The 22,927-nt window shown below is 38.6% G+C and overlaps 1 protein-coding gene across 2 annotated transcripts in view; it reads right to left on the bottom strand.

Moving 5' to 3' along the window:
* The window catches only part of JAG2 (jagged canonical Notch ligand 2), a 134,773-nt gene that overhangs the window by 16,703 nt on the left and 95,143 nt on the right, over window positions 1-22,927 (bottom strand). Inside the window, exons 8-19 of one of the 2 annotated variants that reach the window (XM_089522707.1) lie at window positions 21,422-21,535; window positions 19,789-19,902; window positions 18,502-18,615; window positions 18,002-18,048; window positions 15,715-15,888; window positions 10,065-10,215; window positions 8,357-8,521; window positions 6,530-6,643; window positions 4,882-4,995; window positions 4,244-4,357; window positions 3,388-3,504; window positions 457-484 (exon numbers count right to left, since the gene is read on the bottom strand). In XM_089522707.1, the coding sequence (XP_089378833.1) occupies window positions 457-484; window positions 3,388-3,504; window positions 4,244-4,357; window positions 4,882-4,995; window positions 6,530-6,643; window positions 8,357-8,521; window positions 10,065-10,215; window positions 15,715-15,888; window positions 18,002-18,048; window positions 18,502-18,615; window positions 19,789-19,902; window positions 21,422-21,535 (1,366 nt within the window). The remainder of the gene's footprint in view (window positions 1-456; window positions 485-3,387; window positions 3,505-4,243; window positions 4,358-4,881; window positions 4,996-6,529; window positions 6,644-8,356; window positions 8,522-10,064; window positions 10,216-15,714; window positions 15,889-18,001; window positions 18,049-18,501; window positions 18,616-19,788; window positions 19,903-21,421; window positions 21,536-22,927) is intronic. The other variant, XM_089522708.1, reaches the window with a different exon arrangement.

Here is a 22,927-nt window from a genome sequence, read left to right on the forward strand (position 1 = left end):
TATGTTAGGTATTCTAAAAAATTTATAAAAACTGCTGTCTGCAGTCAATAGTAATTACTGCTAATAGTTGCATGGTTTTCACTTTGTTACTGTCTGACCACTTTCCCCTCTTACTCTCAACAAAGAAGATAAATACCTCGAACTGAATAACCTCACTGGCTTTAAGTGGGCTTATTCAAATATTTTTCTTTTGGGCTAACTTGTCTTCATAAAACATTTGCAACTACAAAGCTCAAATTACCACCACCTAGCAGAAATCTGACTCCACAGGAGAACACATATTGGCACAGCAGCTAGTTAGTAAATAAATACAGGAAGTTCCTTTGGTAAGACCAACACAATAGTTTAGAGTACAGGGATTAAGAAGCCTTGATTCAAAAGACTGTTTACATTCAACCATCGCATTGGGACATTCAAAATGAAAAAAAGAAAAAGAAGAAACCCTTGATTTCTTACCATGGGTGCGGATTGCAGTCATTAATATCTACAACAGAGAAGATGAAAATGGATTACTCCATTGCAATGTACAGACAATATTAGGTGTGGACCTTGATTTGCAGATCCATATATGAAAGCTCAAATACATACATCAAACTCCTGGACAAAGTATCTTCCTCATCAACTTGAATGGCAACAACTACTCCACATCCTTATCCTATTTGACATGTGTATAAAAGGTAAAGGTAGTCCCTTGACATGAATGTCTAGATGTTACCAACTGCAGGGGGTGGTGCTCATCTCCGTTATTAAGCCAAGAGCCAGGATTGTCCGAGGACTACTCTGTGGATCATGTGGCCATGATCTGTATCAAAACGCTGTTAAATAGTCTACTTGTATTTGCATGCTTTTGAACTGTTAGGCTGGCAGAAGCTGGGACTAATGATAGGAGCTCACCCCATCATGCAGCACTCGGGCTTCGAGCTGCCAACCTTCAAATCTTATAATCATCAGAATTGGCATCTCAACCACTTATGTATACGTAATAGCTTTCAGGCTGAAGTTAACAGGGAAGCCTTCAAGTGAAATCAGTCACGCTGATGTACTTGCCTATTTACATATTGTGTTGGAAGGTGCCTATTTATTCTGTAAAGAATGAGTTGGTGCCCAATGGGTGAAGTGGATGCTCAAACAGTGAGGTTTTCTTGACCTACTGACTTCTCCTTCTCAATCACCATGGAGAGACTTCCATCTGGTATTTTTGATGCTGGTATCATGCACATCTGTTCAGGATAGTATTACTGGGCACTGCCTATTTTCTCTCTCCTGCTACTTCTTATTTCTACCATTCTTCTATTGACATTATGAACCTTTGTGACTAGAATCTTGAAGCACACCAGGTCTTTTACATAGACTGTATCTGTTTACCTACAATATGTGCCTAAGCTCTTCTGGAATTACGGTACAGGCTTTAAGAAAGGTAAAGGGAACACACGGATTGGGCTCCTAGCTAGCAGCAACCAGTAGGACTTGCTAAGAGTGTTCTCAGGTAAACCTATGCCACACATCTCAGGTTTCCTCTTCATTGTACTGTATTTTCAAAGCAAGAAGCAGGGACAGTCCACTTGAAAGTTAAGTAACAAAGCATGTTTCAATCTAGTCTGCCTCATGGGACATGGTGGTTGGGCAGGAGGGAGAGGCCTTCATGTGACTTTTAGAAATACAGTGGAACTCATCCAGCTCTTACGGCCCATTAAAATATAATTGGGGTGGGTGGAGGAGGAGGAACAGAATCTGTTTCTATCAGGAGGATGGGGAACCTGGAGTCCTTTTTGCTGATATGTCATGCTGACTTCAGTCTTAACCAAAAAAATTCCTCACGTCATCTTCCTCTTTAGACCAACAAATTGTGATTGTACAAATGCATCAGAGGAATGAAAAATGTCAATGTGGGATGAAGCCCAGACTAAAAAATACATTTGTGTTTGCATCATTCAAACTGGCATGCCAGGCCTAATAAATTTGCTACAGCTTGCAAGTTACTGCTACATTTGACTTAAAAGCTGTTTTTTGATTTTGGTTAGATTTATTCAAAACTTAGCTTTAAACAACAACAACAGCTACAGCCTCCAGAATCCCCTGCTATGCTTGCTGGAGTTTCTGTGAGTTGAAGCCAAAAGGTAAACTTTCCAATGTCAACAACAACAAACTTTATTACAGCCATTTGGCCAGCACAATTACAAAATTCCAATTTAAGACATAACTTAGTTTTATACCATAGGTTCATGTACAGGCAGACTGGAGAGTAAATGATAGTTTATAAAAAGTAAGGATAGGACTGCACGATCAGGTAAACACACAATAATGAGTAGGCTGCCATCACCTCACAAAAAATCTATTATATTGTGTTACAGAGCACCACATTCAAGACATATTAGTTCAAAACCACAGTCATAACCCCTGTCCAAGCAAGAGTTAAACTACAAAGTGCCATTAATCTGCTGCAACTGGTTGGGGTAACTTCATTAGACTTTGGTCCCCAACTAGGTTAGTTTGATGGTATGGTAAAATACGACCATACCTCCTCATTTACAAATTTTACCATTAAATCAAGCCATCTACACAGACTTTGAGATTATAACATATTACATCTGTTTAACAAACTTTTTACGATTTGCAATGGCAGCTGCAAAGAATTGTGCAACTGCTTGCGTTATACCTTCCTTCTGGTCTGCAAGTAGAAAATTTGTATAAAATTTCTCACTTTCCAATGTCTGGATTTCACCTCACACTGGCCTCTGGACTGTGATAGTAAAATCTAGGCTGAAGGAAATGGAGGGGTCGTCCTTCTCCTTCCTTATTTTTTTAAGCTATAAATTTGGGAAGAATATATGCTAAAATGTTCTAAAATATAGCCACTGAGCCAAGAACAGTAGAAAGATTATTTCCAGGCATCACAGACTATTTTCCCTCACAGAGGGATATACATTAAAAACGATGCTTCAGACAGCACTACCCAAACCCACTGTTTGTATAAGCAAATAATAGCAATCAACATTGTTTATAGTGTATGGAACAACTTAACTGAGAGAAAATTGCTATTAAAGATAATTTCAAAGTAGCATTAGAAATTTAGAGTAGACGTAACAATTTGTGCACGTTCTGTCTTGAGCCACAAACCAAAGCTCAGCCACACCTGAGGAAAATCAGCATATTGGTATGCTAATAAAATCCCAAATATAATACTGAAAGTAACTGTTCTAATGCGACATGTAGCTTGGTTATGGTTAAGATATCCAATCCTAGGCATCCACAGACTCATTGATATTCAAGGATGAAAACACAGTGTTTAGAACTATTTCCTCTGGAATACTAAGGGCTAAGATACTCTAAAGTACTACTGCCATTAGAAGTGCTGATTTCAACAAGGAAAGAGGAGAACACACTTACTCTGAGTGCATGTGCGCCCTTCCCAGCCTTCTTTACAGATGCAAGAGAAAGAATCTCCACTGCCAACGCAGGTTCCACCATTTAAACAAGGGTTAGGAGTACAGCTGCTGTTCTTTGCTTTAGTAGAAAATAAAATAAAGTTTTACTAGTGATTTTAACACAGAAGGCCAGCTGACATCAAAGTATGAAACTTACTAAAAGCATTTTAATTATGTTGTTTAGTACTTTAGGCAAAAAGTACTTTAGTCCACAGTAATTATACCATCAAATAGCCTAACAACAACTGCCATCTGATACAGCACCTAAAGCTTCCCCAAACCACTTTTTTCCAGATTCTTGAAGACACCTCCAAAAGAGCCAGGCAGGCTTCCCTTGGGAAGTTATTCCACAAAGCCCTGTCTAGCTTTCAACATGTGTTAGTGCATGTGTGCAACAGAGAGCACCAGAGTGGCCCCCAGCTGCTAGTTGAAATGGGTCACGATTAATATACCGATGTTTATTACCCTGTTATATGTTACATTTCTGCCCATATGTGTTTAGAAAATTTGCTATCTCCTTTGTTATCTTATCTCAAAATCTTTCTGGAGTAGAAAACCCAAAGGAAAATGTTTCACTTGAAGCCAATCCCATTAACCTTTTCTGTTATGCACTCAGCAAAAACTGTTTTTAATTTTTATGACAATTTTTATGACTACACAACAGCTTGCCCTGTACAAAACAGAGACTAACCATGCTTTCTCTTGGTCATTCAATGATTGGGGGAAGGTAAAAACAGACTGCTTATAATTAGCTTCTTCAACAAAGCAGATGCCTTTCCAATCTGAAGAGAATGTTACTGTGTAGATAAACCACTTACCAATGTTACAAGTGCTTCCTTTCCATTCTGGAGGACAAGAACATCGAAAAGTATCCCCATCATCGTAACACGTTCCTCCATTGGTACAAGTACTTGCATCACACTGGTACTCACCTAAAGAGCATGACAACAAATATAAGAATGTGTTTACTTGAACAAACTTATTTCCCTTTAGGTGCCAGAGTTTTATGTTTTGAATTATATAGTATTAGAGCCCCTATTACAGCACTGCATGAACTGTAAACACTAGGCTTACTCCTTTCAAGCTTTGAAACAATACAGGGTCTTTCTGGATGGAGGATAACAACTGAACAACCTAAATATTATTTTATGAAAATAATATCTGCAAAAGGTAGTTAAACGAATAATTTTGTAAAATAATGCTATCGAACAGCAACTATAGCTTTTCATTTTGAAAAAAAAAAAAAAAAAGACTGCTAAGATACTTCCAAAGCCACCTCTTCAGATTCACTGAACACACTGTGCAAGTAGTTTAACTTGGTGGTTTTACATAGAGAAAACCAGCTAATTATTGGACTTGTTTGTGCATGACTTCCTTCATCAAATCCATATTTCAAAATGTTTAAGAACTTCCTTTCCAATTTCTGATTATTTTCAGCAATATTCAGAGCACTCACTTGAATGACATGTTTTGCCTTTCCAGCCGTTTTTACATTCACAGTAGAAGTCATTCTCTAAATCAATGCATTGCCCTCCATTATGACATGGATTTGGGGAGCAGTCATTAACATCTAAGAAGACAGAAAAAAATACTTAAGATAAGGCAAAAAGCATTTGAGAACACTACTCTGCTGTTGAGACTGCAGAAGCAGCTAAGGACTAGTTTTAAGAATCCTAATAAAAGCTACCTAATGAGCCACATTAAGATATATAATATCACACTTTGATCTGAATTCAAATGATACCTTAGCTATAGACTTCCTGAATAACTATATATAGCCTTGAGCAATTTTATCCTGTGTTGAACTGTTGACTCGTAAACTCTGAAGCAGAGGAAGCTAGTTGTGGCAAGTTCCTCTGAAATCAAAGGGACATGTCTACTATGAAATCAAATTCCTATTGATTTTAATTAGGACTTTAGTATCTTCTGATCTCAGCTCTGTACATTTTAATTATTATATTAATCTGCCTCACAGGATTGTTGGGAGGATAAGACAGGTGTAAGTATTTTAATACCTAGACTTGAGACTGGCATCAAACCACATTTTGGAATCTTAGTCTTCTCCCAGTACCATGTTAATTCCATGGGAGGACCTCAGTTCAGTAAACTAAGCATCTTGATGTACATTCAGTATCAAATTCAGCCCCTGCCACTTCTCCAGTTAAAGGATTCCATATTTCAAACCTGGGGAAATAATTTTGCCCAAAGCAGAGGAGACTAGAGTCACCCCCACTAAGGAGATAAAACACTTTAGGTATTAAACCAATGGTCTGACTTTATCAAAGGCAAAATCACTGTATCTACAGAATTGGATCATTTTGATCCAAATGGAAGTTTTTGATGTTTAGCTAACAATAAAATTCAGCCCTAGCGGTCTGCTCAAATGGGAATAAGTACTTAAAACAATGAGGATAGTAACTGTTCACTGTGATATAGTAAACTTTTCAATTCGTAAACTCCTTAAAAGCATTCTGCCAGTACAAAAGGACAATTCAAGGTTTGGAAGGATGCACGGACTATTATTACTTATGCAATTGTGTTTCCCCCCAAACTCTGGGACTTTCTGTGACAGGAGGCAAGCTGGTCCTATCCCTACTGTTCTTCTGCTGCCAGACAAAAACCTTTTTACTCAGACTAGCCTTGGGAAATTTAAAATGGACTAGTTGCTGAAAGAGCTTTAACTAATTGGACTCTTTTATTCTGTTAATGATTTTTGTGTTTAAAATCCTCTCTCTCTTTTGTTTTAAAAAAGATTTTATTTAAAATTTATTACTGCCCCTGAGTGTCCATCTTTTAGGGGGCCAAAAGGATAGTATATAACTTAAAAAAACAAGCAACCAAGCTTTCTCTAACATTGAGAAATGTCAATGTCTTCTTTAAAACAACACTACTAATATAATTGGGAAAACAAAGCCACACATAATCAATTTATTTATAGGGCACACATTTTGTATCTTTTGGTCAGGTGCAAAACAAGCTATCTTATCCATATTTTCTCAAATAAGCCCAATAAACTTCTGAATAAAGCAGTCTCAGAATTGAGCTGCACCTGACAGAGAAGTCCCATGGCTACTTCTGCTAGGTTAGCATTTAGTTGTACTCACTGATATCACACAGTTTTCCTTCCCAGCCACTCTGGCAGAAGCACCTGAAATCGTTGATTTCATCGATGCAAGTCCCACCATTCTTGCAAGGTTTTCCAAGACAGTCGTTGATATCTAAAGGTGAAAATACACAGTGTCTAAACCATTTTATCTGCTATCTGTCTGCCATTGACATGCCATTGCTCTTTCCTTGTAGTAAATTATTTCTAGAGGTTAAATAACTTTCTGAAGCAGAAACCTTCATTCAATATTTCAATAATCAGTATTTAGGGCAAAACAGAATTTGGAAAAGGAAATGTAGTCCAAAAGGTAACTCGTCTAAGTTTTGGGACCACTTTACAACGAAATACATGCCTGAAAATACTCCAGTTATCTCAATACAATACTGGGATGTTTAGTGCAATCTAGTACGTCGAGAGATCTTGAAGCACCCTTTGAAACTAAGTGAAAGAAAGAAATTGGCAGCATGAGCTTTTGTAGACTTCAAGCTACTTCCTAAGATGCATTTGGTGGAGTGGAAGTCAGGCACAGACAATATGCTTCAAGAACTCTCTACGTATGTCTGTGCCTGGCTTCCACTCCACCAAATGCATCTGAGGTAGTAGAGTGAACTTTACGAAAGCTCATGCTACCAATTTCTTTCTTTCTTTCAGTCTCAAAGGTGCTACAACATCTCTCTAAATACTGATTCTACACACTAACATGGCTGTATCTTTGAATTCTAGTGCAATCTAGGTTTTCCATGGAAAGCCGCCACTGACGCAACAGATGCCCCTTCCCTCAACTAGGGATCAATAAATCAAACAGGCATCATGCCTTTGTTTGTGCTGATCTTGTGAGGAATATTCAGGATGTGACATTCACTTATTTGAAGATCCTGCTATTTATTTTGCTTAGTTTGTCTCTGGGAGTGCTCCCAATGTGGCAAGTCTTGTTCACCCTATCTGGATTTCAATAATGTGAAAAAACGTTCATCTATTGGTATCAGACATATACAGAACAGATAAGCAAAACTAAGGCTCGTAAGACTAATTTCTTTCTGAACAAAGAATTCTCATGTTTACTAATTGGAACTTGATTCCAAATAGTGACTCAGGGCACAGGCAGAGATTTAAATGGATATGGAAATCAAGTTTCTGTACATGCTTAGCCCAGAGGAAACCTTAGTTGCATCATACAGTAATCCATTCTGGGTCTCTAAAAACATGTTTTTCATAACAAAAAGACTGCTGAATCAGATACCCTTAGCAATCTAGTTCGGATCACTCAAAGATTTATCAAAATATCCTGATCTACCTTCTGCCTAGCCCACATGAAAAAATCCTTTTCAAAGGGGCACGGGGAGAGAAGAGTAAGATTACAGTTTCTGCCGTTTTCTATGCTATTCAGCTTAAACTCAGTTTTAATACAGCAGGCAGTAGTTTTGCTATGCAGTGTCTAAGCAATGCAGAAACATTTCTGAAGACAAACGAACAACAAACAAACAAATTTCTTTAGGCCCCTGCCCCATGTACCCAAATGTGTTATCCTATCCACTATATGCAGAACATATTTCACGTGTTTGTGGATCAGTAGCCATGATCTGACATTTTCACTTCACTGAATGCAGGAAGGCATCTGTCCATATTCCTGCAGAAAGCAAACTGCTACTATTCATAGTAGTAGTCAGCCAAGACCAAGCTTTGTATCTTGAACTTGTGAGCAGGGCTTTCAAAACCATTAAGGCACCTCTGCTCATAGCCTGAATAATTTTGAAATAATGTTCCTTAAAATAAGTCCAAGTTATAAAGCTTTGGTTTTTTGTAAAATAATTTTTCCTCCACTTACTTTCATGACAGTATGTTCCAGTAAAGCCTTTCTCACAGGCACAAGTAAAATTGCCTCCAGGTTGACTGACACACCGTCCATGAGGCCCACACACATTGGAGGAGATTAAGCGGACGCCTTTCCGAGTAGCATTTGTGAAGACCTCTATTGTACAGCTGTCTATGACTAAGAATAAGGAGAGAAAGGGTGTTGTTGCTGTTTTTTCTTTTTTGGAAACACAAGAGTGACATGTATACTTTCTAGTGCTTTGTATACATTAACCAAACCTTAAAAATTCACTAACATTTAGCAAAAAGGACAAAGAGAACTTTGTGACAACCTAAGACAGGAAGATTTATCATAGCAGAAGCTTTCGTGAAATAAATAGATGCTCAGCAGAAGCTTTTGTGAAATAAAGATGCGCTAAGTGTTGTTTTTAATATTTGGCAGGCATTGTACAATGTAAGGCAGAATACTCTGGGGTCACTACAATAGAGGTTAGCACTTTTTCCAGGGTCATCCAGCTGTGCCAAGGGAAAGCAAAATCTTCCAACTCTGAGCAGCCTATTGTTTCAATGCCTTCCTTCCTTCATGGTTGCTGGTCCTTCTCCTTCTTGTCACAAAGGCCACACTGACAAGATTGCAGTGTAAAACCTGCTTACTAACTGGCCAGAATTCTGTTCATGAACTGCACTCTCATCTGGCTGGATAGCCACCAAGTTTGATAGCATATCTGTATGAGTGCATAAGTGCAATTAGCTCCTCCTACTGACTGAACAGCTTCTGTCAAAATAATGGCACGAAGATGAGCCACCCTTCACCTGTAAGTATCATATATGTTCTTAGGCCTCTCATTCAGACAGTGAAAATAATCCCGGTAGAATCTGGCTTGAATATTTGTTGTTCACATGCATTTTCAATGCACCTGATTAAGTTGGGAGGGGGCTACCAAAACCCCCACTTAATCTAGGATAATCGATCTCGAGTTTCCCCCCCGAGTTTTCCTAAAAGATGTGCATTGCTGGCTGTGTGAATAGACCCGAGATAAAACTCTGCATGCCTTGACCATGCTTTGAATACATCCACATCACTGACTCCATCTTTATTCGAGTGCTAACAAATTTAAGCAACAAAACTTGCAGAGGTGTACTTAGATGTGATTCTGATTTAAAAAGTAGTGTGAACAACAAAACCGGAATGAGTTCATGAGATTATTCTGATAGTTGTGCTAAAAAAACCTATACGAAAGGGGCCTCATAATCTGGCGTTGGAGAAATGTCTGGAGAAAATTTCTGGAAGGTGTGAGAGAGAAAGGCAGAAAGTATTGCTGCACAAGCAGAATACTGTTATTTGGATTCTGTTATGTGAATACTGTTATATTGATTCTTTCTGATGTTAAAAAAATCTTCATTGAATTTTATTTAACAGTGATTAGAAAGCAGGGTCCGTGCAGAAAAGTGAAAGAAATAAACATTTGAGAAAACCTCCAGATTTATTTATTTTCTGTAGGATGATTGATGCACTCTAAAATCAAATACACACACTGTGGATCCCCACCCCCCTTTTTACATGGTTAAATATGTAATACTAATTAACAAAAAAAAAAAAAAGCAGTTTCATATGTGGTCACTTCCCCTGCAAGAAGACCATTTTCATATGACTTCTGAGATCTAGGCTTCAACAAGTGGAAGTACAAGCTTTTTGTTTTGTTTTTCAGAACAGAATATACCTTTGCAAGAATTATTTTTGCAGTGATCCTTGAGATGAGAGCAGTTCTTTCCATCATAGTCATCAGAGCAAGCACAGTAATAGTCTTCTCTCAGATCATAACACTTAGCTCCATTCTGGCAAGGATTAGGCTTGCAGAGATCAGTATCAATCTGCAAAAGATTTAGACATCATCAACCAAATTATCTTGAAATATGTTAACAAGTAATGTTGGATTGTATCAAAAACAGTTACAAAGGGTTGTTTGCAGCAGCTTGGAAACTAACTGAAAGGAAAAAGCTGGTAGCATGAGCTTTTGTAGACATGAGCCTACTTCGACCTTTACAAGTTATTTGAATACTTTCACAGGAATATGACTCAATGTCAGCAGTATTTTGCTAATTATTGTATCTTATTCCAGATAAACACAACTTAAATATTGCAAAGCTAGTCTTACTAATATTAGACAGATGTTTTGCTATGTTAAGATAGACTTTTTGTTTACTGCTATTCAAAATCTGTGTTCACTAATCCGGGGTTAATTTAGTCTTGGTTTGCTGCTTCAGACAGAAATTGTTCTACAGATAAACAAACAAACAAATCATGACTTGCTTTCCCCATTTTTGTCCAGTTTTGTCAGGGTAGGCAAACAAGAAAACAAAACAGGGACAAACCATAGTTCTAGGCATGGGAATAATCAGATGTGGTTTAAACAAACCTCAAAAAACATAATTCATGTGCCAACCAACTCTCATCTTCTGATTGTGGTTAACCATAGCTAACCACAATCTGTAGGGATGGGTTTGAAGGCAAAACTAAGCCTGAATTCAGCAAACCACAACCAGGCTTCCTGTTATGTTGTTATCCTGTTTTTCAATCCATTTTGTTAATGCACTTCTCCACTTTGCAATGCCTAACATCCTTTTCTCTGTGTATTAGACCAGATGAGTCCTTCCTGAATCTTCGTTTGCGACGCAAAGCCAGAAAGAGAGAGACCAGAACTCAAGAGTTTCCATGCAAAACAAAAGGGCATGGCCATCTCACAAGTGCTCTTATGTACAAAAATACTGGAGAAGTTCAGTAATTTCTTTTTTTTTTAAAATCCCTACTTGTTCCTAGGAAAACCAACAGTTAAGGGCAATGAGCACGTGAGCAGTAATGAAGGCTGAATTATCCCTGCCCATATAAAGAACAGTTTCTCCACACAAAACAGGAAACTGAGGTAATAATAATAATAATAATAATAATAATAATAATAATAATTTATACCCTGCTCTTCAGCCAAAAGGCTATCAGAGAGGCTTATAGATCGTTAATTAGATATTTCCCTGCCCTCGGGCTTACAATCTAAAGACACAAGACACAAAAGACATCCTGGAGAGAAGTGACCAGTGGAGTCCCACAGGGCTCTGTCCTGGGCCCAGTGTTATTCAACATCTTTATCAATGAGCTGGATGGCAGAATTGGGAGCATACTTATCAAATTTGCAGGTGACACCAAATTAGAAGGAATAGCTAATACCCCAGAGGACAAGATCAAAATTCAAAATGACCTGAATAGACTAGAAAGTTGGGCCAAAGTTAACAAAATGAAATTCAACATGGAGAAATGTAAAGTACTGCACTTAGGGCAGAAAAATAAAATGCAGAGATATAGGATGGGGGACACCTGGCTGAATGAGACTACATGTGAAAGGGATCTGGGAGCCCAAGTAGACCACAAGTTGAACATGAGTCAACAGTGCGATGCGGCAGCTAAAAAGGCCAATGCAATTTTAGGCTGCATCAATAAAAGTATAGTGTCTAGATCAAGAGAAGTAATAGTGCCACTGTATTCTGCTTTGGTCAGGCCCCACCTGGAATATTGTGTCCAGTTCTGGGCACCATAATTCAAAAAGGACATTGAGAAACTGGAGCGTGTCCAGAGGAGGGCAACTAAAATGGTGAAGGGCCTGGAAACCATGCCCTATGAGGAAAGACTTAGGGAACTGGGGACATTTAGCCTGGAAAAAAGAAGGTTAAGAGGTGATATAATAGCTCTGTTTAAATATTTTAAGGGATGTCATATTGAGGAGGGAGCAAGCTTGTTTTCTGCTGCTCCAGAGACTAGGACCCGGAGCAATGGATGCTCCAGGAAAAGAGATTCCAGCTCAACATTAGGAGGAACTTCCTGACAGTAAGGGCTGTTTGACAGTGGAACAAACTCCCTCGGAGTGTAGTGGAGTCTCCTTCCTTAGAGGTCTTTAAGCAGAGGCTGGATGGCCATCTGTCGAGGATGCTTTGATTTGGATTTCCTGCGTGGCAGAGGGTTGGACTGGATGGCCCCTGTGGTCTCTTCCAACTCTATGATTCTATGATTCTAAGGGAATGGCAGTGAGAAGGGAGGCCTGGACCATGGCAGATGGAACTGAAGGGAGGGCCCTTCTTCTTACTCTGATTAGGCCCAATGGAGCTGGCCTGCCCTTCTTTCTCTCTGGATGGTGGTGGATGGAGGGAGGGCCTTCATAGGTATAGTTGGCCCTCCATATTCACAGATTTTTAGCCATGAATTCACCCATCTACAGATGGAACATATCCTAAGAATACATATAAATTTCAAAACACAAATGTTTGATTTTGCCAGTTTATATAAGGGACCCCATTGTACACAATGGGATTTGAGCACACATGGATTTTGGTATCCACAACCAAAATCCTAGACCCAAACCCCAGTGGATATCAAGGGGCTACTGTACTCATTTCTCTCCTGAAAAGCTTCCACTGAAACAGCAATGCCAATCCTCCTTCTCCATGCTCCCCATCTCTCATTTAAAAAGTAAGACATGAAATGCAATCATGCATGTTACATATCCTTTCATTTCCCCTTACAGACTTTACCTGCTTAAGATACTATAAGCCTCATGATCTCTCTGTCTTTCCTCCAAGGAGATCAAGACAGTATATATACTTTTCCTCCTTTGTGTTATGCTAACGTGACACAGACAGGATTACATGTGTCACTTCCAGAAATAATGCACACTTGGCAGAATTCCCAAGAACCTCTGGACCGCTATTTTCCCTGCAAGACAGAGTAATGTTTAGAAGTAAAGTGTCAAATGAACTGTGTTAGAATGTATCAGGGAACTGTTTCCTCTAAGTACTTTAAATGCTTTTATGTTACGGGCACACTTTTAACTGCTTTTCATTGGGTATAAATCTGTGCAAAAAAACTGCACATGGATTTTGAATATGCCCTTACTGTAAGAGTCCCTCATCAGATACCTTTCAATTATGTAACAGCTACTTAGCCTAGTCTTATTTTTAATTTAAGCTCCTCTTTTGCATTCTATGCAGAAACTTATGAACATGCTGTTCATATACAGCAAGTAGGTTTTGCCTTTCTAATTCTGTGAATGTGTACATTTACCAAGGTGGTTTAAAACTGATTTGTTACTATTATTGTGATGAACGTGCCAACCTTAAACAAGTCTTGCAGGATGTAAACCTTTACACAGACAAGTCCTTATAAGGAAGTTACTAATCTTAATGTAGTTGGTCTTATGTCAACTACATTTGTTTTAAGGCAGGACCCACCTATCAGCAAAGCAGACACAGCACCTATAAGAGAAAGATTCTATACTTTGGCTGGGGTACATTCACCGTAATTTTTTCCATTACTCCAGCAAAGCTGAACTTACTTTGAAGACACTCAAAATGGTCTTTGCCTACACAGAATTTAAAATTTGTATTTTTTCTAACAAGGCAGGCTGTTAAGGGGAGGGGGGAGGTAGAGAGAACATCTCTTCCAGAATGATCACACATCCCCCATTTGCTTCCTTCTACTAATGTATGCTTCCCTTTTACAGTTTAGCTTCTGTAGTGGGATGAAAAAACTTGAATGGAATGTGAGGTAGACACTTCCTGAGATGCTAAGGGCATTCTGCCAAATTTCATCATTATTCATCTGATAACCAAAAGTTACAGATCATTGTAAGAAGTCAACCTGCACCAGCTGTGGAAGGTTCCAACAGTGTCTTTGTAGGTGCAGAACATCTCATATGTGTGAATCACACAGACAATGAAGAAGAAGAAAAGTTTTAAGATATTTTGCAGACAGAGCAGAAAGAGTATCCATACTTGGGTGCCTCCATACCAACCAGTAAGTAGTCCAGACCACACAGCACCTCCAGTGTTGTCCTATGCAGGAGCACACAAAGGACCACAAGAATCACACTGAGAACGAGTCAGTGCAGCATAGTGGTCTCAGTACTGGACTAAGACACCTGGAGACCAGGGTTCAAATCCCACTCGATCATGGAAAACCCCTGGGTAACCTTGTGCAAATTGTACCTTCTCAGTTTCAGAGTAAGATTCCCTCTGAACAAATTGTGCAAACCAAAACAAAAAAAACAAAAACCCTGTGATGGGGTTCCCATAAATCAGAAAATGACTTGAAGTCGCACAACAACAGAGAGAAAGTTTATACCTCTTTAAACGATTTGTTATCCTGAAAACAAACAAACAAACAAACAAACACCCGAAGCTCAGAAGCAGAATACTAATCAAGTCTTACTCTGGTGTTTATGTAACCTGAGACCTAATTTCCTCCATTTGCAGACTTTGCATGTTTAGTGAGAAGATCTGACAACAAAAGGTATTCATGTACCACTTTTAAAAAGCATAACAACTAATGGGATTGGGGGATAGATAGCAAGGTCTTGGATCTTTTTAAGTAACCACTTCTTTGATATGTAGACTGCTGTTCTCAATCTCTATTTCCTCTTCCTTGAAACAAGAGTATCAATCTTTGCCCTTCCTTTGTTAGAGAAGGGGTAGACCCACAGGGGGTTGGTTCTCCAGCCTCCATTTTGTCTACCACTCTGCTCCATCCAGAGAAACCCATGCTAACAGCTTCCATAACCCAGTCTGAGTCTACCTCCTGTCCTAACTTAGAACCAATGTGCTATGACAGTAAATATAACTTTTAAAAAAAAAAAAAATCTCTACCACATGCATCCAGAGTAATCACACTTGTCTTTGGCCTTAAAAACTCATTGCACTAGCCTGCCAAACTTAACTAGCATACACATAATGCTTTAACAGATACTAGATTCAATGCAAATGGGAATCCAATGTGGCTACAATTACCCTTCAGATCTAGTAAACACAAAAAGAATGAAGGTGGGATGAGTGAGTCCACATTGAGCACCCCTGTTTCGGAAATTTGTGTTTTCTGATGGTCTTAGGCAACCCCTGTGAAAGATGGACTGTGCGACCCACAGGTTGAGAACTACTACGAGGTTAGACCAGCACCAACATCAGCCAGTTTGGTTAGAGAGCTGGGCCATGCATGAGAAGAAGGCAGCTGACAGAAGAAGGTACCCATTTAAAATTTCTGATGCTTAGTGGTAGCTGTATACTTTCGCTGCATGCCAAGCACTATATTGTAACCTGTCCTATGCCTGGTTTGTGAAAAAGTGCAAGAGGTTTTTGTTTTTTTAAATGAATACATTTGTCCATAGTGGCCACCAGCATCCCCCTGCACAAGTAGTATGCTGTTTTCAATTTAAATGGGTAAGGAAGAAGGCTACTACATTTCTAAAACCTTGGGTTACTCCATTTTCCATCTTTGAACAGGGCTCTTTCCAGAATTCAATTAATCCACAGTATTAAGAATTCCAAAGTATCCTTCACCTCGCAAAATTCTCCTGAGATGCCTTGTGGACACACACAACGAAATCCATTGACCAGGTTATCACAGTGACCTGCGTTTTGACATGGGTTGCTCATACATTCATCAATTTCTGTTTCACAATTTTTTCCAACGAACCCATGAGGGCATATGCAATGATACCCATTCACATCAGCCTAAAGAAAGGGAGATATTAAAATCAGAGTGTTCATTTTCAAGGGATAGTAGGAATGTTCATCATATACATCATTTAAACTGTGTGTCATTTCCCACCATCAAAGTAATCTTGAAGTAACTTGGAAACATAAAATATTCATAGTAAATACAACGACATCTCTAACAATATAATCTATAATCAATACAATAAAATGCCACAGCTATAAATCCATGAGTAAATATATCAAAAAAGTAAAACAAAACTGTTAGTCTACAATACTATCTTTACACTGTATTCTGCCTACCAATGCAAACTGAACAGAGCAGATTGATCTACCTGTAGCAGGCACCTAGGGACCAACTGGCTGGAGAATTACATCATCACCTGGTACTAAAAAGATGAGGATGACTATATAGAGGAAAATGCCTTGGAGAGAATGTGCCATAGAAAGAGGGCATCCAGAAAAATGTCTCATTTCCAAACTGCAATCTGCCAAGCCCACCTTTTGAACAGGGAAAGAAAAAGGTCTCAGAGGCAGACTTCAGGATTTGGGTTGATTCATATGGGGAAAAGGCAGACCCTGAGGTTCCTCACCTTCCATGCTGATTGTTCTTACCACTGCAATCTGAATCTCAAGACATTTTTGTAGTTGTTCCCTTGTGTTCCAATAACCACTTCTCTTCACCATGGAAAGTGATAATTTCCACCAACAATCTAACTCCGATTTTTAAAAACTTGTTCAAGTGGAGATTATTTCTGCCTACCTTCTACCTTCAGGGGTGGAAATCATGTTGTTTTCCAGATATTGCTAAGATTGTCAACTCCCTGCATAATTCACCATTGTCTATATTGGCTAGGACTGCTAGGATTTTCAGTTCAACAAATTTGGGGAACTGCATGATTCCCACTCTTGAATATCTTTCTACATTTTAACACTAAGCTTACATAGGTGACTGGTTTTTTTTTTTTTTTTTAATCCTGATGCCTTCAGGTGAAGATATCTGTGAACACTGGGACAGTGAATATTGGGACACAATTTCACCTGGAAAACTGATTATCCATTCAAGTCTATTGACATCCACAAAAAATCTGTTAGGTATTCTTCTTCACATCTATATTGATTGTATTCATAATTTATCAGAAACTGCAACTGATTTGGTTAACCATAGTGGAAATGTTACAGGGTAAAATCAAGTTCCTTATTCTTGGATAGTTGCTGAGCCCTCTCAGAAAGAAATGCAGTTGTTTCAACAGTTGCCTTCCAACCTTGTGGTGCAGAGGCTGATGTCACAGAGAAGTTACATACCAGAGTAAGTAGCTCAGCGTTTCATGTTCGAATTCTTTGAATTCTTGGATAGTTGCCACTTAATACTACTATTTAATTGGTTTGCTTCAAAGTTATCCCATGGCTACTTCAGTGAAACAATTTTCCCCACTTGCTACCCAGACAGCTCACATCAATTTGACTTCAGCAATCATATTTTACTCTGTTTCCTTAGCTACAGTATTCCTATCTAACCTTAATGCTATAACCACAAAGGGACCTGTATGAGGATGGACTTCCTGTGGGAGAATCTAAACTCCTCTCCTTGAAATTTCAACTTATGTTATATTTTAAAGGGTGAAGACCAACAACAGGCTTTGTTTGCTGAACGGAAACAGTTCGTGTGCATGCATGCATCTACACACAAGCAACATTACACCCAATAATCTTGCTCCACACTGGTAATCACCTTAAACTACTGAAGCACAATGTAGCACAAACTTCATTCTATAATATTCCTTTCACTGAAATCAACAGAGCTTAAATGTGCTCAACTTGACTATATGTACAGAGAATGTGATCATTTTATTAACCTACCATTTCCCTTCACAAAAGAATCCTTCCATCTCCTCACTACAAAATGTCTGGCTAAAACCTGTCAAATCCTTAAAGGGAAATGGTAAACATATGCAGTATGAATGGGCAGTCTCTAATACTAGTGTTGGGACATGCAATGGCCAGAATGTGTGCTCCTACAGTATATGCACATTTCTAGCCATGTTGATACCTAGTGATTGTTACTTTACAGGCTTTGAATTTTAAATTGTACCACACAGCATTTAAAAAAACAAAATTAATTCAGCCTTACCTTACAAGTCCCTCCATTTTGACACTGCCCATGACAATCACTGATTTCTAGGAATAAAATATGCAAGACATTAAAAAAGTCTGGTATGTCATTCAAATGAATAGACTGAGACTAGAGATTTTTGTTCATTACTTCAAACAATCTGATGTTTTCCAGAGGAAAGGATATACAAGTATGGTTGATAAGAGTCTAAATAATAATTGCAGGCAATATGCAAACTAAAATCCCCATACAAATCTCCCCCAAGACCAGAGTTCCTCAGTTACTTGCAGTTAGTTCATTCCGCAACCAAAAAGGTAAGGCTTTAGATGCAAGGAAACATCTTCTGAAGGAGTCACCTTACATGTTTTGTGTGTTTGCTGGTTTTTCAAAGGGCTTAAAATTATGTTTGGAAATGCCAGAGAATCCTTATGCTAGGAATCAAGAACAATGTTCCATTTTAGTCTACAAATAAAATTATTTTTAGGGTCAAATGTATATACTCAAAATTAAATACTGACTGATGTGACAATTTACTCCTTTCCATCCTGGAATGCAGTCACAGTAATATCCACCAATAAGATTTTTGCAAGAATGAGCATTAAGACAAGGTTTCCCTTCACACTCATTAGCATCTGTGAAAGAAGAGAAAGAAAAGCAGAGAGTGAAGAACAAACCCAGAAATAGACTGCCCTTGCACCAAAGCAAAGTTTCCATGTTTTCAAACTATCAGCTAGATGTCACGGAGTCGACTCTCTTCTGCTGGTATGTTTGCTGATATTTTCAACATGGATGCATCCAAAGAATCAGATTTTATAATTCTATTACAAATCAGAGAAATAGCTGAAGAAATCTGAACAAGCTATTGTCTAAAGTCTTTAGGAAGCAGAAATGTAGTAAAAGAATTGTTTGGAAACAATGAGCAGTGGCTGTTTCTGTGCTAGTCATTGTTCAACTGATATCTTAAACAAGGATTACTTGTAACTTTGCTAGGAAAATGCACAAAAGTGGCAAGAAAGTGCAGCATTTTGGTGGAATAAAGGTATTCATTGTATGTGGACAACTAGTTTGTATGTGTTATGTTGTCATTCTTCACTCTCCTGACACAAAAGGTAGTAAAGATTGTGGCCTGATAGGCTGTAAGCACAACCAAGCCATTTTCATGTCTGGAGAGTGCATGCAATACTGTACTGCATATCAAAGGATATCAAGAGATGACAGAAAAATGCAACATATCCAGGCATTTGCAGATTTTGCTGAGATGCCTCTGCATATCCCTAAAGCATGCACATGCCATATGGGTCAAGCAAGGTGCAGAATTTTTTTTTTTGGGGGGGGGGGGAGAGGAGGAGAGCCAAAGACAACACAGTAAGGGACTAGGAGCCAAAATGTATCCCATAATGAACTGCAATAGATCAAAAGTGCAAGCATGCCTGAGTTTCACCCACCACAGAGTTAAGATCACCACTATCATGCCGGAGACATTTTTACCCACTGTTCTAGTTTGCATTGAGTCAGGAAAGTCATAGAATATAACACTGCTCATCGAGAGACCCTGAGCTCATAGGAGCAGTTTACACACTCTAGTTCTCCCACCGAGTAAGCAGTAGCTACTATGTTAAAGAAGCCTTGCCCAAGCTGGTGCCTGCCAAAGATGGGATGATCAGGCTTGTATGCAAACATGATCTGGAAGGCACCAGCTTGAAGGGACACTGCATTAAAGGAACCAATTACACAAGGTAACTACTTTAAAAAAACGAATGCAAAATTTGTTCCCCAAAAGTTATCTTTCAAGCATCAAAACTTACCAAGGTGGCAGGTTAGCCCTTTCCATTGCTGGGGACATATACATTCAAACCCATTAATGCGATCTACACAGGTTCCACCGCCAGCACAAGGATTAGATGCACATTCATCAATATCTAAGGGAGGCAAAGCGTGGTATGAGAAAGCTTTAGGACCACCACATATGTTTTCAAAGCACAGAAAGGGGGATCTAGCAGACATATACAGAGTGCAGTGGAGAATCTATGGTCCAATGCAACTTTCTTCAACCTCAGGCAGCACCTATGGTTAATGGTGAGAGACGAGGCACACTGTAATCCAGTAACATCTGTAGGGTCATATGTTCCTCACCTTTCTTCTAGACAAAGGCAGTCTAAGCTCACAAATAGATTTGAAGACCTTCAACATCCAATGTAAGGTCATGTCTCTTGTCCATGTGTTTCCGTATCAGGAAAAGATAATAATGCATTTTACATACACCAGAGCAGTTCACTAAGTGGACATGTGCATTTATGTAACTGTCTATGATTTTAAGTGTGGGGAGTTGCAAAAATCTTTTGATTTCAAAATGGAATGTGGAAAGCAGATTTGAGAGCAAAACAATCAGGACTTGTATAGTTAATGCTTTCCTACAATAATATTTCTTACTTACTAGTCCATCTTCAGCTTATTCCTATTTTTATTCATTAAAAGCCTTGTGTTTGTGTGTAGTATGTGTGTACACACACATATATGTGCAACATGGGCTGTAACACTATAGAAAATGTCAGATGGGGGGATGCCATTTGTTATTGTTTTGTGCTTTCAAGTCACTTCAGAGTTATGGCGACCCTTAGGCAAAACTTTCATGGGGTTTTCTCGGTAGGATTTGTTCAGAGGAGGTTTGCCATTGCCTTCCCCCAAGGCTGAAAGCATGTGACTTGGCCAAGGTCACCCACTGGGTTTTACGGCTGAGCAGTAGCACCTTGCTTTTCAGCTAATGCTTGCAGATGCTCCTACTGGAACATATTGAATCCAGCTACTCTTGATAAAGTAGAATCTTCTTGTTTGTATCTTGTTAAGCGCACACACATGTACACATGCATGAACACACTCCTGGCCTGACTTTGCAACATAATGTTTGAGAATCAGATATTTTTTAAAAACAAATCGTATCACAGAATGGCATATATATCACTTTGATTCTCAGAACACTACCATGTAGACACATCTTGGTCAGCAGCAATGATCACAGCAACACTTTGGAGAACTCTTTATTAAACAACTACACCTATTAGGTGATGTGCAGTATTATACTGACTAATCTCAATATAAGTTACAAAGGTTCTGACTGATTAAAAGCTCACCATCTTAAGGGACTTCCCCTTGTGTTGACATTCAAAGTGATGTTATTTCTAATATGGCACTTCCTCTGACAAACTGATGACTGAAATTTAAGGTGAAGGAAGAAAGGGGTTTTGTTGTTTTTCAGATGTTTTTGGTTTTTTAAAATCATGCATACTTAATAAAACTGTAACTGAGTGACTAGAATTTCTGTAACGGAAGAAGGAAATGCAATTGAGCTGCACATCACAAATCAGTCACCTGTTAAATTCTCAGGTGCACAAGGGAATGTTTATTTCTTCTGCAGCAAAGTATGTACCAAGCTATACCTACCAATTGCACATGTTGGTCCACTCCAGCCATCAGGACACTGGCATTTAAAGCCTGATAATATTTCATGGCATGTTCCACCATTAGCACAAGGGTTTGATACACAAGCATGCTCAGCTAAGGAGAAAAGAAAGAACAGTACTTGAACCCAGGTTCAAACCCCCTATCTCTTGAGTATGTAATAAATAAGGATGTAATTCTTCAAGTTTTTTCTCAAAGGTAGCGATGAGTAATTTCAGCATTTTTCTTCACACTGTGAGAAAGTCTTCAAAATTCTTGCAGTTTTTCAAAGGCTATTCACAATTTGGGACAAATTTGCACATGATTTCTTTTGGCACACCAAAACAATTACTGCACAGAAACCAGTACTTTCTGCATGGAAAAAAAATTTCAATGCAGAAATATTAATTCCTGTGGAGAAATTACAGTTTTTTACCTACATCAAATAACTATGAATTTTACGTAGAATATATCCCAAATCACACCATTTTCTGTGCAGAAAACAGTATTTGCTCTGCAGGAATTAATATTTCTGCACTGAAATATTATTTTCCACACACAAAAAATGCTGTTTTCTGTAAAAAACAAAACAAACGCTCAAAACAGAACACACCACATGCAAATTTTGCATAGAATAAGTCTGAAACTGTGAAGATTTGCATTAATCCAGGATTCTTGTCATTAGGATTTCCCAACACTAAAAAAAAACCATGTTTTTACTATTTTTCAATTATTTCCCAACATTATTTCCATTGCTCAGAATAAAGCATGGTCTCCCTAATTTTCCTTACTTACTACAGTTACTATCAGGGGTACCTGATAAGACTTTGAAATGCGTTTCTCAATCCTTGAAGAAGAGAAATAATTTCCAAACTCAGGAAGTCATCCATTTCTTCATCATCTATTTCTCACCTTCTGACTTTCTTATTTAACAGAAAGGGCCTTTTATGCCCTAACCCTCAGGGAATGGTGTTACACTGGAGGGGGCCAGCTGTGGTGCATTGAAGGCACACTTAGGGATCCTCTAGGTCACATATCTAGATGACACCACTGCCATTTTGATGAAATTCGAAGTAACTTCCCACTAGTATAACATTCACTATTTCACTATTTGGGGCCTTTAGAGGGGTGGTGGAGATTGAAACAGAGTAAAGGAACCCAACTGCATCTCTTAGAGCCTAGATGATCCTTTCTGTGAATTTTTTTTAAAAAAGTGCAATGGGGACATTTGGAGGATCTGGGAAGTACCCTAACCCCTCGGCTACATGTTTCTCATCTAAAGAAGAACCTCAAACCAAGAGGATGATATGCCTCTACTGTATGACTGAATGGTGATTCCTTACTTCTGAAGCCCATTTGCCTAAAGTAGATGAAACACAGCTTGCAAAGTTACTTTTTGGATTACACCTCCCCAACCAGGTAGGTCACTGGCCATAAAATAATAGATTCTTGGCCCTAGTGTTCGAGGTTCTCCACAATCACTTTACAAGAAAATGTCAATCATTTGTA

Source organism: Sceloporus occidentalis, unplaced genomic scaffold (assembly GCF_023333645.1).
Source record: "Sceloporus occidentalis isolate IW3139 unplaced genomic scaffold, rSceOcc1.0.p SCAF_4, whole genome shotgun sequence".
Lineage (NCBI taxonomy): Eukaryota > Metazoa > Chordata > Lepidosauria > Squamata > Phrynosomatidae > Sceloporus > Sceloporus occidentalis.